Genomic DNA, 18,212 nt, shown 5'->3' on the forward strand with positions numbered 1-18,212 from the left:
GTAAAGTAACTAAGATGGAATATTCTTAACTTCTGAAAAACATGCTTTGCTGTATCTTTGGTCTTTGATGAAAAAAGAAATGTCTTAATTGTCAATTAAATGTCGAAGGAAATTGCATTAATGTGATTTAAATTGGTTTTATGAGACAAAAATGTGCAAAATAAAAGATGCATAATCACAGATATTCAGATTAATTTCATAGTTAATTATTTTACTCCTGTGGGCTCACCACTTGCAGGAGGGGCCATAGGGGTTGGGTGCAGTGTGAGCTGGGTGGTGGCTGAAGGCGGGAACCCTGGCGGTCTGATCCTCGGCTGCAGAAGCTAGCTCTAGGGACGTGGAATGTCACCGCTCTGGCGGGTAAGGAGCCTGAGCTGATGTGCGAGGTTGAGCTGTTCCTACTAGATATAGTTGGACTCACCTCGATGCACGGCTTGGGCTCTGGAACCACTGTCCTCAAGAAGGGCTGGACCCTCTTCCACGCTGGAGTTGCTCCCGCTGAGAGGAGCTGAGCAGGTGTGGACACACTCATTGCCCCCTGACTTGGCACCTGTAAATTGGGGTTTACCCCGGTGGGCAAGAGGGTAGCTTCTCTCTGCCTTCAGGTGAGGGGGATGGGTCCTGACTGTTGTTTGTGCTTATGCACCAAACAGCAGTTCAGAGTACCCACGCTTTTTGGAGTCCTTGGATGGGGTGTTGGAGAGCAACACGTCAGGGGACTCCCTCATTCTGCTGGGGGACTTCAATGCTCACGTGGGAAATGACAATGAGACCTGGAGGGGCGTGATTGGGAGGTGAACCTGATCTGAATCCAAGTGGTGTTTTGTTATTGGACTTCTGTGCTCGTTATGGACAATCCCTGCCACTCTTATGCCTGAAAATGAACACCATGTTCAGGCATAAGTGATGAAGTTGACAGCTTAGCCCTTCTCTTCACCCCAGTGTCCAAGACATGTGGCCACATGTCCAATGATACGACTACAAAGTTGATCATCAAACTGAGGGCTTGAGTGTCCTGGTGCCAAGTGCACATGTGGACACACTTATGCCAACATAATGGCAGACAAGACCATCAAATCTCTCAAATTGTCTTAACTTCTCTGGTCGTATACAAATAAGCACGGCAAACATGCCTTAGTAATCATAACAAATGAATAAATCATAAATTAAATTAACATTATTAAAAGCTAGGTAAGTTACAAGTTACTATGCAGATTTCAAGCATAGGTGCATGAGAAAATTTTTTTTTTATACCTGGATTCCCCATGTTTAGTCTGGACTATGTTCTGGACTAGCTGACCTGAGTTTTTGGATCTAAGAGCTCTGCTAAGTTTATATTCTCTGGCCATATCACAGATTTATTCTGGGCCTAAACTATTTTGGGATTTGTAAACGATCAGAAGGGTTTTAAAATCTATTCAGTGACTGACTGGAAGCCAGTGTAAAGATTTAATAAAATTGGTTTAATTTGTTCAGATCTCTTAGTCCTGGTTAAAACTCTAGCAGCAGTGTTTTGGATGAGCTGCAAATGCTCTTTTTAGGAAGTCCTGTTAAAAGGCCATTACAGCAATCTGGTCTACTGGAGATGAATGAATGGATGATCTAATAACACTCCAAGGTTACAAACTTGGTCGTGATTTTAAGAGCCCAAACCTCAAGGTGTTTGCCAATGCTGACCCTCTTCTCTTTGCCACCAAACAGAATAATCTCAGTTTTATGTTGATTTAATTTTAGAAAATTCTCTCTCATCCAGGTGTTTATTTGCTCCTGACAGTGACACAGTAACTCTATTGGCTGCAGTCGTCTGGTGACAGAGACAAATAAAGTTGTGTATTGTCTGCATAACTGTGATAATTGAGAATAAAGTTCTGTGATATTTGACCCAAAGGAAGCATAGTTGAACATAAGAGGTCCATGCACTGGCCCCTGGTGGACTCCACAAATCATGGCCACTCCAATTCATAGCTGCCAATTGTAACAAAAAAAAAACTTCTAAATAGAACCTGAACCAGTTAAGGACAGATCCAGAAAGTCCAACCCAGTTTCCCAGCCTGTGCAACAGGATTCTGTCATCTACAGTATCAAATGCAGCACTGAGATCCAGCAGAACCAGGACTGATACTAGAACAGAATCAGTATTTAACCTAATGTCATTTAACACTTTGATCAGAGCTGTTTCAGTGCTGTGATGAGGTCGGAAGCCGGACTGAAATTTATCAAGATTTCCACTTTCATTTAAAAAGTCATTAAGCTGGTTAAATCGAAAGTTCTCAATAATCTTGGATATAAAAGAGAGGTTAGAGACAGGACTATAGTTGTTCATTATAGAGGCATCTAGAGTCCTTTTCTTTAGGTGAGGTTTAATGGCAGTTATCTTTAGTGACTTGGGAAAAATGCCTGATGCCAAATTGGGACTTTAATACATTATAACGTTATAAGTTTTATTGTAATAATGTGAAAAATATTACGTTACAGCTTAAGTTTAGCTATTGTAAGAACATTAAACACAAAGTAACCTATTGTATGCAGATGTTATTGTGAACTACAAATATTGGAGCAAAATACATTTTATGTTTTTATTTTTTATTGTTTTTGTCAATGATAAATTGCTCTACTCTGATTTTATTGTTGTACACACAGGAATGCGGGACATTTATCAGCAACACGGAACATCACCTGCCTGCGTGCAGTGAGAGGGTGGTTGCGTGTGTCTGGGTGTGTGTGTTGCTTTTGATTAACATATATCAGTTATGCCCATGGCCTAGTTATCGTCTGAAAACTAAAATTAAAATAATATAGGCCTTGGCTACATGCACCGCTGGGACTGAAAGAATTAAGATGCTGACACAAAGAAGTAGTACTGTCTGCAACATCAACAGTATCACAGTGTCCTCCAAGCTTCACCACTTCCACTCTCAGCCTAGTACGACATACAACAGTATGTGCTAAATTAGGCAATTTCTCTGATCTATTGTATGCACCGTTTCCTCATTCAAAGACTAATACATTTTATTTCAAAGTTTTCATTACTAAACGGATCACATCTTAATGTAATAAGTTTCATGTTTTGTTCAATAAATTTGATCACATTATGACATGATATGTTTCATGTTTTTACAATAAAATGATCAGTTATAAGTCCAAATTATTTTGTTTTATTTAAGGGACAGCTCTACGTTTCTGTACATTCTAAATAAATAAATAAGAAGCGATATGTATGCGTGTGTGCATACAAGTAATAAGAAGACACATTTACCACTTTGGTGGATCACCTCACCTTACTTCATATTAATAACACATCCTGTGGTTTAGAAAGTAAAATGGTTTCCCACTCTTGCTTGATACAGAATTTAAGTTTCTCAGTGGCTATCTTTGTCCTATTTTTCATTTGCAAAGAATGCATTACGTTGGTAACGTCTGAATTCCTTTACTGTGAAACAATTCAGTTGTGATACTTGCAGTGGGTGGATTTTCTTGACCTTGATAATATATGAAAATCCAAAGTTTGCTAAAAAAAAAAAAGTTTTATAGAGGTAAGCATTAATGATGTCTTCACTCACGCCATGCACAAATGTGTGCTGTAGTCAAAAAGATTGTTGAATTCCAAAATTTTACACTTTGTTTAGACTGCTATTTTTTTTTAACTTTGGTTCTAAGTCCACCTTTAAAAATGTGTGCCAAGAAAAAGACAAGGCATTTCTGTATCTTTTAAATATTAATGTTTTTCCTTTCATGGTACAGCTAGGCAATTAATTGATAAAATCGATTAATCGAATTTTCCTGGAGATTTATTTTTATGAAAATCTGGATTTTTTTCCATATTTAGTTAGCAGCAGACTTAGCCCTCCTTCCACACCAGAACAGTGTTTGTCTGACAGATTTTAAGTGAAGTGACCCTTCAGTCATGCCTGGGATTTAGCTGTGAGTATAACTGCAGTGAGAAATGCTGCTCTGTATGAGATGCAGAAGTCAACTTAACCCACAAACCCTAGTTAAGAGACAACCTTCATCAGGGGAATTATTTCTGCAGTGGATCCTGTATGATAGAATCCAGATGGAAAGAGATCACGGATGCAGTTGTGTCGCATATTTCTATGTAAGATATGAAGTCATTTATATGAAGGAAAAGCTATGACATAATATGCTTTATTTTTGCTGGCATTCATCTATATAAACAAATAAAAATTTTAAATAAGTTTATTTATGTTTTGTAAAAGAAAAGAAAAAAAAAGTGATTAAAATCGGAAATCGGATTTTGTTATAAAAAATCTGAGATTTTTTTTAGGCCATATTGCCCAGTCCTATTTCATTTCACCTTCCATTTGTTTACCAAAGACAAATTATATAAACTTGTTTTGAGAGATGTTGTACCTCTACTGTATATTATTGTTAATTTATTCTTTATTGTGTTCTTATGTTATCATCTATTATATATTGTTATTATTTTAGTTGTAAGATTTATACTGCAAACCTTTGTGTATAATATAATATAATATAATATAATATAATATATATAATATAATATCATCTGGTTCTGAAGCTATAGGTTACTGAATGCAGAATACCCACAACTCATAATCCCTTTTTGAGTGTGTTATAATTAAGGTTGTCAATAATAATGCGTTAACGGTGGTAACTAATTTATGTAATTAATTGTGTTAATATTTTAAACACAATAAATGCGTGTGTGCCATGATAAGCTCCATAAATCCGTTATTTCTCTGTTATGACGGTGGGACGTGGAGAGGAAAGATGGAAAAGATGAGACACACGCACTTATCCTGCACCAAGGTTTGCACCAATGTGTCTGCTCTAGAAGCGCTCTGGTCGTCTCTGTTTGTGCAGCAGCTGCTTCTTTCCTCTCCTCTCATGTTGTTCCATGAATCATGACAGCTGTTGGTGATCAGCTGATCGGCTTTTCTCTCTTACTGCATTTGTTTATCGTTCAGCTGAGAAGGAGGATCCTAGTGGTTTATGGTTCATACCTTCACATATTTACCCCAAAGTATTGTTTTTGTCAAGACACTTCAAAAGGGGGCACAAATTAAACCTTTTTTTGGTCTAGATTTTATGAAATACTGAACTCATTATTACAACTAAAGTGAACATCTAATGTAAAAAAAAAATTTAAGAAAAACTAGTAAAACAAACAGCCAATGATCTAGTTTATTAACAAGTGTTTACTTTGGGTGATGTTTCTGTAGTTTTATCACTGCAGCACAAACATGTACACTTCAATGATAAAAGAAAAAACATGTTTTATCAGGGTTTACTCATCAATGTTGGCTTTTCAACTTCAGTCGTCACATCTGGTGGTTTTATTACAGATACTATTACCATGGAGATGGTTGGTGAGATGATGATATATGAATTCTGCATTATGATCTAGAACATGGTAGAGGTGATTTAGAACAACATGTGGTACGTTACATGCTGCATTTACTGACATCCAACGTTTCCCCAAGGGAAGGCCAGTTAACACTAAATATTTGTAAGCATTGGCTCGTTCTGTTCATACAATGCAGTAAAAACAAATTTCAGGCATAGTCGCGAATGGTGATTAATCATGATTAATTTGAAAGCTGTGATTAATCTGATTAAAAATTTAATCATTTGACAGCCCTAAATATAATATAATATAATATAATATAATATAATATTCTGTCTTTATGTACATGTGTGCTTGTTTTGTGTGCATGTGTGTTTCTTCTTTTACCTTTTTTTTTTTTTTTTTTTTTTTTTTTGCCCAGCTACACATAAGTGTGCGATTAGTGTGTATTGATCACTGCCTCAGCTGACAGCATGCAGAGATAATGAGCTTTTTCCAACTTCTTTAGATCAGTTGGAAGGCAGCAACACACTTATCCACACAGACACAACCACGCACACAGGTAACTGGAGGGCTTTCCCCAACTGTCCCCACTTCATTGACACAGATATAAATGCAACTACATGTCGATTACCGACACATTACTCTTGCAGTGATAAGTCGCTCACTACATGTGTTGATGATGAATATCAATGAATATGAATGTGTGCGTGTGTGTTCTAATGACTTAGCCTTGGGATTCTCTCCTGTCAGAGTGATGCCTTCTTGCAATCAGTCTCCAGGGAAACAGGCAGTAGGCAGAGAAGTGATTTCACCTTACCAGGATAAACACACACACACCACTTACACACACTCTACTTCACATTGGCACACGCATTTACAGCCATACACACTCAGTTTTATCCAGACAAAGAGAGATGTGAATGCACACACATTATCAGGTGCATCCATTTATGATTCTTTGATGAAGCTGAATACAAAATGGCATGGAAACACACATAGGTGTGTATACACAGAGGAGATAATATAGACTCTGACATAAATGTTTTTGTTACCATTGGATGATGCAAGGCTAACACACCTATGTGTACTAACACACTCACACTTACAGAGGTAGCCTAGCCTTGTTACACTGAAATAAATGGTTTTATTTATACCTGTTAGTAGCAAGACCTGAGGGATCTACAACCCCTTACAACAGAGGTTCCCAACCCATTTTCCATGAGGACCCCTTTCATGCAACTACTAAAAAGCTGTGGACTTCCTGCCCGCCTCCTGTTGAAACTATACTTGGTTTTATGCTTTCATTAGCTGGTTTCTCACCATACATGATGCATTCTGGCTGATTCCTTTGATAAAAACAAAAGTTAAGGTAATTACATATAACATATAGCCTTGCTTTTTTCTTCTTTTTTCAAAATAAGGATGAATCATCTGCACTGTGGCATTTCTCAGACATTACATTGCAATTATTTCGCAGGTGCGTTTATCCAAACCAACTTATAGTGGTTAGGAGGAGCATTGAGGGTCTTGCTTAAGGACCCAACTGGAAGGTGTTACTATTCATCCGTTGGAGGAATCAAATTCTGGTGTCCCACATGGGAGATGGCTGCTCTGCCAAATGAGCTATCTAGCCGCCATCTCTCAATAATAAAATGGTGCAAAGTTAGTGTTTCTAGGCTCCCAAAACACTGATTTCATGTGAATGAAACACCCAAATGATAAAAAAAAAATACTTAAGCGACTACACCTGAACCAGTCTCTGTATGGACATGGCCTTAATTAAAATCAAACTGGCTTTAAACAATCAAAGTCTTGGGGACCCCCTGTGTTCTTTAGGGGAACCCCTTGGAGCTCCAGGTTGGAGACCACTGCCTTAGAAGATTGTGATGAAAGGAGTGTGGAGTGGAGGAAAAAGGAGGAGGAGGGGCAGGTAGAAGTGAAGAAGTGGCACAGAAGTGCCGAGATTGCTGATAGCTCCTTTAGAGAATATGGTGTCAGTTGGTGAGTTTAATTCCCTGATCATCATCATCATCACAGTGTACCATCTGAAAAGCAACATGCAGCCTCTGTAAGTGGCCAAGTGAAGAAAGGTTTGGAAAAGGCCGGCCAGTGAATGTCCGCAACAAATGTCATAGATAGAGGGAGGATGGGAAGAGCGATGACATAAGTGCAGGGGGTGAGGGAGATTTTGTAAGCTTGCTGAGATGGCAATAACCTCCTTGGGGAAATAAAGACATATTTGAGACTCGCCCGGAGGAGCGACATGAACACTCCCCTAAAGAGAGATGGAGAAAGAAAGTGGAAAAAGTGGAGAATGGGAAAGAATAATCAGTCATGTTTTTGTGCACTTGCAAATGTTAATTCAAGTTAACTTAAAATAATACAAATTGGAATTTTTTTTAATTGTTTGACCTGGAGTGAATTAGCTAGGCTGTATAGTACTGTCAGTTACAGGCAATACAGACAACATTACACATGACTACAACATGGAGGTCACTCAAAAGAAACAAATGCATAAGCTCAATGGAGCGCTGATCCCTGGTTCCAAAGATGTAAAGGTCCCTCTGGCTGGGAAAGGGGAAAATTATATATATATATATATATATAAAACTTACATAAGAAAAAAAATCATAATGCTTGATTTTTCCAGAATTCCTAACCATTTTTTGTGAGAGATATTTTTACCTTTCACCAAAATCCAAATAGCAGGAAACCTCAGAGCCTTACCTATTGCTGTATGTGTTACACAAAATTTTGGTCTGCACACATGCAGCAATAAAGATTTACCATCAGGCTTTTTCCCCAATGCAGCACCACCATCGATCACCACTACGACTCAGTTTTGTAGTTTTGCCTTACGTTTTTTTTTTTTTTTTTTTTTTTTTTAAATAAAATAAAACCAAATAAATAAAATTTATTTAGATTCACTGCAATGAAAGTAGAGTTGGCATAAAGTTATGGTAATGAAACGCACCAGTAATAAATGTAAAACAAATTTTAAAAATGAAACAAACAAAAAGCCATTACTAGTAGCTGAAGTTGTTTGTTGCTTTAAGCTGTTTGTAGGAATCTCGTTCTTCAGAGTTTATTAAATATCTGCAGCATTAGTGTCTCGAAGCAGTGAGAGGTTTGTGCATTAATGAACATGGCACAACGCTGGAACTTCATTAAATATGAATAACTATTTGGTATGTACCCTGTCAAATCAGGAGGCTCAGTCAATGGTGAAACGACATTGTGAACTTCCTCTCAAACCAATATGCTGTCACACACAGTTTCTTAGCTAAAGCTAAATGATTCACTGGTGGATGTCCTCAGTTTGTGTCCTAAACTTCATGCTGGTAAAATCTCCTTTTATTAATGAGCATCATTTTCTGTCATGTTAAGTTTTCATTGCAAAGAGGTTTTCTTTTTCATAATCTCACAACAAATATGTGCCACATTTTTATGAAAATCGGTGCATTCCCATAATTACAATGTAACATGCCCTTGTAACACATTAAGATAATTAGCAACATGTGGCAGCAGGTAGCCCAGCAACATTAAAAGCACATTTTCTTAAGCTGCTGTGGGTAAATCAATAGTCAGAACACAATTCTTTGTGTTTTGTCTCAGCTAAGAAAGCAGATTATTATTTTCTTCTTACATTAATACTAGCATTTGATGCAACAACATAAAGGTAGGCTTTTGTATAATTATATGCATGCCATGCAATATTGTCCATGTTTGTGCAGCTTGGAAAAAACATCTGTTTTCATTTGGACATAATGTAATTGTTCTTTTACATCAGCTGTTTTTTTTTTGGTTTTCTTCTTCAGAAGCAGACTCAACTGATCAGTAATGTGAGTTAAAAGTGTGATACTTTAACATTTGTCTCAGTTAAGGCAAAAACCAACTTAATGTTTTTTTCACACTGAGGAACTTATGAATTTAGCTATTTCTGTATACCTTCCCATAAGTAATATCTGAAGTTCCACTCGAGCAGTAATTAATCCCCTAAATACTCTTCTGAGTTTCTCCAAATTGTACATGTAGCCGTTTTTGCCATTAAAAAAACTTTCATGGCCTTAAAACAGACTGGATATGACTCTCATTAAGTGAATGGGGATTTATTAATATGCTAATTTAGCACTGCTCAAATCTCTACCCACCATGAATTGAGAAGGTTTTGTTAGTAATGAGGGGAGGATAGCTATGGGTTAGCAGGTCTGTCGGGGGCTAGCTGTTAAAAAGGTTAAAAAATCAATTTACGGAGGAAGGGACTTGCATAAAAACTGTATAAAAATGTATTCAGATGCATGTGTGGAAGGAAAGCGGGTAAAGTACTCTTGGCATCCCTTCCCTCTGCATCACACACCTGTCAAGGGTGTGCACGGCAGTATGACAGGTGAATTTAACAACAGCTGTGCATTCCCTCAGAATAGCCATGTTGCATGGCAAGCCTAAAACATGCTGAGGAGCATGGCCACAAGGAGTCATATGGGCCTTGATAAAACGATCCCCTGATCTGATGTCAACAGGCCACATGTTAAGGTCTAAGTAACCAAAAGCCTCCGTTATTCTCAGACATGCCTCTTGTTCAAAATTAAATCCATAACAGACTCTTGATAAGACAACTTGTCCTAATACTGCTGTTAAAGCCAACACTGATCAGGAAAAGAGGTGGCCAAACACATAGATGTAAAACTACCTTTTGGATGCAGTTTGAAAGTTTTTGTTTTGATCTTCTGTGTTTTTTGTGTGAAAATTGTTGCACCCAGTGGCAAATTTAATTATTTAATATTTATAAATTATCTTATCATACAATATTCTCGCTGCATAATTTAGCTGCTTAACTGGATATTTACAGCACTGGAGTTTAGTGCCACTGCTTGGCATAAATGAAAACAGGTTTTACCTGTAACCAAAACTTATCACACTGGTCTCAGACCTCAGGACATGGTTTTGAATGGAATTAAATAGATGATGAATGAAGATAGAGGCCACAAAGCAATGAAAGCAATGAATGAGAAATCACAACCGTAGCTTCATAATGTGCTGACGGGTTTGAAATCTGTTTTTAAACATGCACTGTATGTACACACAATACTCACAGTCACGAACACAATGTCTTCCACGGTTAACCTCTCTCCCTCTATCCATCCTAACACACACACACAGCAACACACTCACACCACACAATCCAACCCACCCTGTTTAGTTCCATTCTTATTCTTCATCTCTATTTTTGGGAGCAAGATTGAGCAGCTGGACCTTCTAAAAGTGGTGTAGGAGCTTAAACTATAAGTATACACTTTACAGTACAGCAGCATTTAGTTTATAGCTAATGTCATAATATGTTAAATGTCCAAATATCATACATAATTTCAGCCATGAAAACTTGTCTTTAAATATTAGAATTTGCCACAGACACTCCCTCTACCTCTAAGTTGTCAATATACAGCACAAAGAATAGGAAGGGGGGTTAGCAATCATCGATGTACAAGTTTGTACAGCATGTGCATATGGGGGTACATAGAGCATGAGGGGGCGACTGATTATCAGTAATCAATATAAGAAATCCTTCAAAGCTTCCACCCTTAGACTGGTTTAAAACACCGCTTGAACCTCTCCACTGTTCTCTCAGCCACCCTCCCATTCATCTCTCTTTCTGACCTCTCTTTTATCTTTATGATCTCCATTCATTTTTCACAAGAACAACCACTGGGCTTCTATCCACCTCAATTATGTAAGTGAGGGTTTGAGCTGTCTGATGGGTCTCCAGTGTCTGTTGGACCCAAACCAAATCAAACCTGCATTTAAAATGAACTGATAGAGATAATTTAACCTTCTAAAATCTTTCTTTTAAAATATACTGAGGTTCTGGGATGTTTTCCATACCATTCTATATTAAATCCATCTCCAAACAAGGTCATTTAAGATTAAAAATTTAATCAATATAGTGACAGAACTGACTAATTCTGATCACCGTGTTAGAATTAATGAATGTCCAATCATTTGTTTTGATAGGTAACACAGCCAGTTTTAGATGAGGACTGTATTGACTGTAACTTAAGGAACTAAATCAGGCTTTTCATTATCGCCTTTTTCTTTTTCTCTCCTTCCAGAGACTTTCATTCTCGCCCAGCCGCTTCCCTCTTCCGATCACACTCCCCCAGTTTGACGCCCACTGCAAGAGCAGAGGAGCAGAGGGAGTGAGAAAGAGAGGGGAAAAATAATGAAAGAAATCCAGGAATAAAGGAAGCAGGATAAAGAGGCATGCATGGAGTTGAAATAAAAAAGAAAAAAAAAAAAGAGACGGACGGAGGAAGAGAACATTAAAGTGTCGGCCATCTCCTTCAAGAAGCAGAATGGGCCGACAGAAGCGAAGAAAAGAGACAAGGAGGGATTAAAGAGAAATTCAGACCCATGCATTTTCATTAATAAAAAGACACTGCTTCTGAAACAGCCATTTTCATAAAGTAATGAGTGGGAGACAGAGGCGAAGCTGGCAGCACAGAACACGCAGATTCTCCCTGCAATGACATTAACACAGGGCTACCAGTATCAACTGGGGACCACAAACCAAAACACAAACAGAGAGATGGGAGACATACCTAGCAGTCCTATTCTACAGGCTACCTGTAAATCTGTCCACTCACATCATCCCACCCACTCTGTCACATGATCAATGATCCATCTGTGACAAGATGCATGAGTGGAAGTAATGTTTCCACTTCATTTGCTATAGAAAAACAACCTTCTGTGATAGGTCGGAGTGAAAAGAAGAATGGGACAAGGACAGGAGTGTTTGCATCAGGGAGGTGAACTAAAAGATGCTCAGAGGCTCCTTAACACACGAACACACCCACCGAAAATAAACACACAATTGCAGCCAGGGGCCAGTTCAGCTTATTACACTGCCCATTACACAGACAAATGAGATCCTGGCCTCCCACTGATAATCTGCCCCCCCCATGTCCTCTGCATCATTGCCTTATATCACCCGGAAGCAGCATCTGTCAAGCTTGGTCATTACAATACACAACCCCCCTCCAACAACATGTATTTGGTTCTGCTGAGAATGAGTCCAGAGCCAACTGCCGCTAACTGGTAAAAATGGCCACTGACCCATCCAAATAAACCTAAAGCAGGGTGTTTGTTTGTGTGTGTGTGTGTGTGTGTGTGTGTGTGTGTGTGTGTGTGTGTGTGTGTGTGTGTGTGTGTGTGAGTGACCTGGGGGCTCAACAAAACAAATGCTCCTGGTTTAAATCTGACTGGTGACCTTTGGACAAGTCCTCCTGTCAACATTTTGCGTTGCTTCTCACTGGTTGCCAATGAAATGAAAATAAATGTAGATCACAAATGCAGAACTGAGGCAAAGTCCATGCATGAGGTTCCAGCTAAGCAAGAGAGCAGGAAACTACAACCACTGTGTGACTGCTTGGTGTGACATTTGTCGACTTGGATGTCACATCAAAGAGACACTTCAGCAGTTTAGTGTTATACTTACAAAAGGCTGCAGAGCAATGGGGATACATATTTAAAAACAAAACAAAAACAGTCAGAAATCTAGTCAAAATCAGAGCAGCACAAGGCAAAATATACCTGCTTGCAGTCTTTAAGCTCCATTTCTATGTGCAATCTTTTTGCCTAACAAAACCTTTTTTTCAAACCACTGTGTCATAAATTAACAACTTCCGACCGAGACCAAATGTATGTGCCATAAAGCTTTTTTTTTTCGTCACAGACCAGCAGATGTGGCATTTCTCATTTATTTAGTGTTTAAAATCCATCCCTGTATGACCAGAGAAAGAATTATAGATAACCTCAGAAACAATGTGTGGAGAAAAATATCAGAGGAATTCAGCAATTAAAAAAAAATGTTTGTAATCTACTTCATGGTGTATTGACGCTCACTGGCTGACTTTTGTTGTACCTGTTAATGTTTCCCATTTTAATCTATTCCTTGAAAAAATCTTAAAAGTGCCATTACTTACCCATTAAGGTTAATATTTTTCATAATTTTGTGGAAGCTTGAATAATCATCTCATTCAATATGAATTAAAAGTTTCAGAGTATTTTTTCCACACTTTTGCATGTATTCACATCACCCTCTATGTGAGAACACTAACATCTCCAGCTCACATAATGCTGTTTGTTTGTGTGGTCCATTCTTTTACTGCCTTATAAATCGCCACATTTTTCCACACTCCCAGTTTGTAATGCAACACTTGTAAAAAAAATCCAAGCCTGAGCTGAGAGAACCCTGATGACATTATCTTCAGGATTATTCTTAAGACTTCGAACATGTGAAACAACTGTAGCACCACATAACAGATAAACAAATACAAGTTCTAAAAACATTAGAGTGGGCTTTCTATCAGTGGCCCATTCCCTCACCTTAGTGTACACGCCCCATGATAGCTCTGTCTCAATCACCATGACGACGATGCCAAACATTCCAAAGATGAGGGCATAGTCACTCAGCCTTTTCCTCTTCTCGAACAGTGCCCTGCGATGCCCCAGTTTATAGCCAATGTTTTGGTTTTTTCGTTTGGGAGCCTTCGAGGTGCTGCCCCTGGCTGTGGTGCCCACTGCCCCAACCCCACCCTGCCTACTGCCCCGTCCAGGCTGCGCCCGCCTGCTCTCCACTAGTGCATGGTTCTGATGGTAGATGGACATTTGGTTGGATGTGGAGTCGGTGATGTCATATCCTCCTCTGGGATATGGTGAGTCTTCTTTGGATGAAATCACAATCTCTGGGGGACTCTGAATCGAAGGTTGATTAGTGGAGGACTGGGTCACCGAGCAGGTAGGTGGGGCGTCTCGCTGTCTGTCGTGTCCACCAGCAGCTGTTAACCCTGCAACCGCTGAAACACCGCCCTCTTTGGTTTCGCTGCTGCTTTCTGATTCAATGAGGTTCCTGCGTGAGGCGCTGAGGCGGCTCAGAGGCTTCATGACTCCACCTGTGTACTTACAGGAGCTCATGGCGATCTCTGTAAAGGGGTTACTGTCTCTTCGGTGAACTAGAGGGCTGGCCTGTCTGTGTTTGCTGCCCCTGTCTCTCTCTCTGTCCCGCTCTCTGTCCCTCTCCCGCTCCATGGAGGGTGAGTGGGAGGAGTAAAAGAGGGCGTTGTAGACTGGGGAGTTGTCTCCGCTCAGGCTGTGCTGTGAACCAAGGCAAGAAGAGAGTGGGGTGCTGGTGGGGTGAAGAGCATTGGGAATGGGTGGAGGCAGAGGTTGGGCTCCAGAGGAGGACAGGGGCAGCTTAGGGAGTGATGCTGGAGGCAAGCTGGGTGTGGCAGGTGATGGGGATGGGGTGCTGCCATTTAGGCGGTCGAGGCTTGAACCTCCCATGTGGTTGGAGTGGTTTGATCCTGGTTGGTTGCCAGCAGTGGAGGGATGAGATATGCTGCCTAGGGGAAGAAGGAAGCGCTGGTCTTCATCCTCGCTTCCTCCTAGCAAAGCCAAACTGAGAGAGGGGGGAGGCTCCATGGTCAGAGCTATGGCCACACACCTGTCTACAATCAAACACACACACACACACAAAAAATAATAAATAAATACTGCGAGGAGTGGCACAAAATGATGGAAAACACACATTTTTCATCATGGTAGTAATAAAGGACACATGTTAGAGATAAGACTATGATCTTTGGTAAACTGAATTGGTAACAGGTAATACCAAATGCTAAGGATGTGTGACAAAGAGGGGAAACAGAGAAGAGAAGCTGTCTTAATTGGGATATATGTTATTCCTTGAGTCACATTTGAGTCAGCTATCCAGTCAGCCTAACTCAGCACTCCTTCTCTCCGTTTCTCAGTATCTTCTTGTTCTCTCACATCCCACAGTGCTTCCAGCAATCTCTTCCATAAAATGTCATCTGTGTTACATTGTTGTTAGCCAGGAGGAGGGTGAAAATCCTCTGGCTTTACATCATGGAAATGAGATCAGGCTCAGAGACTCAAGGATAATAATTTCACATCTGTCAATTTTCATAGCAGAAGTGTGAGTGTGTTAAAGCCTCAATAACCATAAGTTGGCTGCGATGAGTTGCCAGTGATTGATCCAAAACAATAACCTACTTTCGGTATGATATAACCAGACACCTTCACGGCCCCCTCCTCACCGTCTGTTCCTCTACCTACCTCCGACCTTTTTCTCTCAGTCCGTCCCCCAGGTTAGTTGTGTTCAATTACTAGCTGACTGAAAACCGACAAACACACTTTTTCTTTTTCATGTTGTCACAGCCATCCCAGCATCTTTTCTCTTCGTCTTCTTTCAGATCCTCCACAGGTCCTCGCCCCGCGAAATTGTGCGTCGCTTCCCCACAGATGTTGCCTCCGTCTCCACTTACTTAAAATGAACAGTTTGTTTCCTCCTCAATCATCTCTGGTAAATCGACGGTGCCCGTTTCCATCCAGTCGGGGAAGATCGGCACGAGGTGGGGAGGAATAATCCATGGTGACAGGATTAAATCGCCAACCTGTGGCTGCGCGTCAAAAATGTACAACAGCATACAGGGAGAAAAGAGCCCGGGAGTCAAATAACAGTCCAGAGATTAACATTAAAGTCTGTGATCCAATATGTGACAACACCGAGTAGCACTCCAATCTACTGCTCCCCATCTCTCCGAATCCGTCTCTCACTCTCCACCAACTTCTCTGCCTCCTTTCTCCGCCTCCAGACCTGCCGTTCGTTCCTATTGGACGGCATCAGAGGCGAAAAAAGCGCTGAAAACAGGTGGCAGGATTTGTGGAAAATGTGGCCGCCAAACGGATGTTTGATTTATTGTACCCAGGTTATTTCGGGGTTATTATTTTAAGTGTAGCCTCAGAAAATATGATCCACATGGCACTCACAACTGCTGTTTCCGTAACGGAGACAGAGCCACCGATTTGGTCGTTTATAGCACCTGTTGAAAGAGCTTCCTCGATTAAAGAGGTTGGACACAAAGAAAAACCGCAACATACGCAAACCACGCAAAATTAAGATAAATACCGAACATATGGCAAGAAATGCTTTATTTCTGTTAATAATTCGGTCCCCCGTAGAGACCAGACTAAGATGGTTTGAACATCTTGGAGACAAAAAGGTATATTTATGGTTTAGTGAATTAGGACATGAAGTTAGTAGATGTAAGAGAAGAGGATGCCTAGGATAAGTTAAATCAAATCAAATCAAACTTTATAAAGCATCTTTCATGCCACAGGCAACACAAAGTGCTTTACATGATTAAAAACATTTATGCATATAAAACAAAACAAAGTGGGAATACATAATAATAGAAACACTCACCAAATTGTTTCACACAGCCACACGCACACACACGCACACACGCCAAGCAGCCTTCCCTCCCCAATCTATACAAACATGATTCTCTTATTTCTGTCTCAAACTGAATGTTATTATAAAATACTAAAAGTGATAAGCATCCGGCCTGATGCTGCTGTGAGGAAACAATATCAGTGTCATTGGGATCCATCCACACCAGGGCCCAGTCCACCCATGTCAAACAGCGGCAACCACCCCCATCAGGACAGACCGGGGCCCACACCACAGCCAAAAGGCCGCAATGCAGGGCCCCAGCCACCCCAAATAGGTGCAATCACCAAGACAGCAGCCCCCAGACCGAACAGGCAAAACCCCTGACGAGGAGGATCCCCACGAGGAAAACACTGGAGTTAAAATTAAAATTAAACAACCTTAAGAAACAATAAGAACAGCTAAGAATGAATGAATAAATAAGTAAATGAATAAATAAATAATTAGTACACAGTTGAATAAAATGAAAATAAAATAACGTGAAATAAAATAATGTAAACTAAATTAAGATCAAATAAATTTAGTTAAAAGCTAAGCTAAAAAGGTAGGTCTTAAGCCTCTTTTTGAAAACATCAGCTTTCTCTGCAGCCCTGAGGCCCTCTGGCAGACTGTTCCACAGACGAGGGCCGTAACAATGGAAAGAGGCCTCGCTGTATGTCTTGGTCCTCACCCTTGGAACAACTAAAAGGCCATTACCAGAGGACCTCAGGGTCCGCGATGGTTCATTACCATAAGAAAGAAGGTCTGATAAATAAGATGGCCCAAGACCATCATTTATAAACTACTAAAAGAACCTTAAAATCCATCCTGAAACGCACGGGGAGCCAATGCAGCGATTTTAAAACTGGTGTGATGTGTTCCCGCCCTCTGGTCCTTGTCATAACACGTGCCGCTGAGTTCTGAAGTAGCTGTAGGTTTAAGATGGACTTTTTAGGAAGACCAGAGAGCAGGGCATTACAGTAATCTAATCTACTTGAAATAAAGGCATGCATCAGCACCTTCGTGCTGGCAAGGGAGAGAAATGGGCGGACTCTGGCAATGTTTTTAAGATGATAAAATCCAGCTTTTGTTATATTTCTGATGTGTGTAATAAAATCCAGCCCAGAGTCAAAAAGAACACCCAGATTTCTCACACACTGAGCGGGATTAAAAGGATGTAGTTTTGATAAAATGATCTCTCTCTTGCCCTCAGAACCGATAATTAAAACTTCAGTTTTGTCCTGATTGAGCTGTAAGAAGTTATCTGCCATCCATGACTTAATATCTAAAATACAGTTTAAAAGGACATTAACTGGCTCCAAGTCATCAGAAGACACGGCTATGTAAAGCTGTGTATCATCAGCATAGCTGTGAAAATCAGTGCTGTGTCTCCTGATGACATCCCCAAGAGGTAACATGTACAAATTAAAAAGTATTGGGCGTAAAATTGATCCTTGGGGAACCCCACCCTTGAGGAGCATGTATCCATACTTACAAAGAATTAGCAATCTGTGAGAGTAAAACCATTTAAGAACAGTACCTGAGGGGCCCACCAGACTTCTGAGTCTGTCTAGTAAAATCTGGTGATCAACT

The 18,212-nt window shown here is 40.0% G+C and overlaps 1 protein-coding gene across 1 annotated transcript in view; it reads right to left on the reverse strand.

Moving 5' to 3' along the window:
* Nucleotides 1-15,932, reverse strand: part of kcnn3 (potassium intermediate/small conductance calcium-activated channel, subfamily N, member 3) — a 65,384-nt gene extending 49,452 nt beyond the window's left edge. Inside the window, exons 1-2 of the mRNA XM_041988821.1 lie at nucleotides 15,464-15,932; nucleotides 13,715-14,835 (exon numbers count right to left, since the gene is read on the reverse strand). Coding sequence (XP_041844755.1) covers nucleotides 13,715-14,809 — 1,095 coding nt within the window. The 5' untranslated portion in view covers nucleotides 14,810-14,835; nucleotides 15,464-15,932. The remainder of the gene's footprint in view (nucleotides 1-13,714; nucleotides 14,836-15,463) is intronic.
* Between the last annotated feature and the right edge of the window lie 2,280 nt (nucleotides 15,933-18,212).

The sequence above is a fragment of the Melanotaenia boesemani genome, chromosome 6 (genome assembly GCF_017639745.1).
Source record: "Melanotaenia boesemani isolate fMelBoe1 chromosome 6, fMelBoe1.pri, whole genome shotgun sequence".
In the NCBI taxonomy this organism is placed as follows: domain Eukaryota; kingdom Metazoa; phylum Chordata; class Actinopteri; order Atheriniformes; family Melanotaeniidae; genus Melanotaenia; species Melanotaenia boesemani.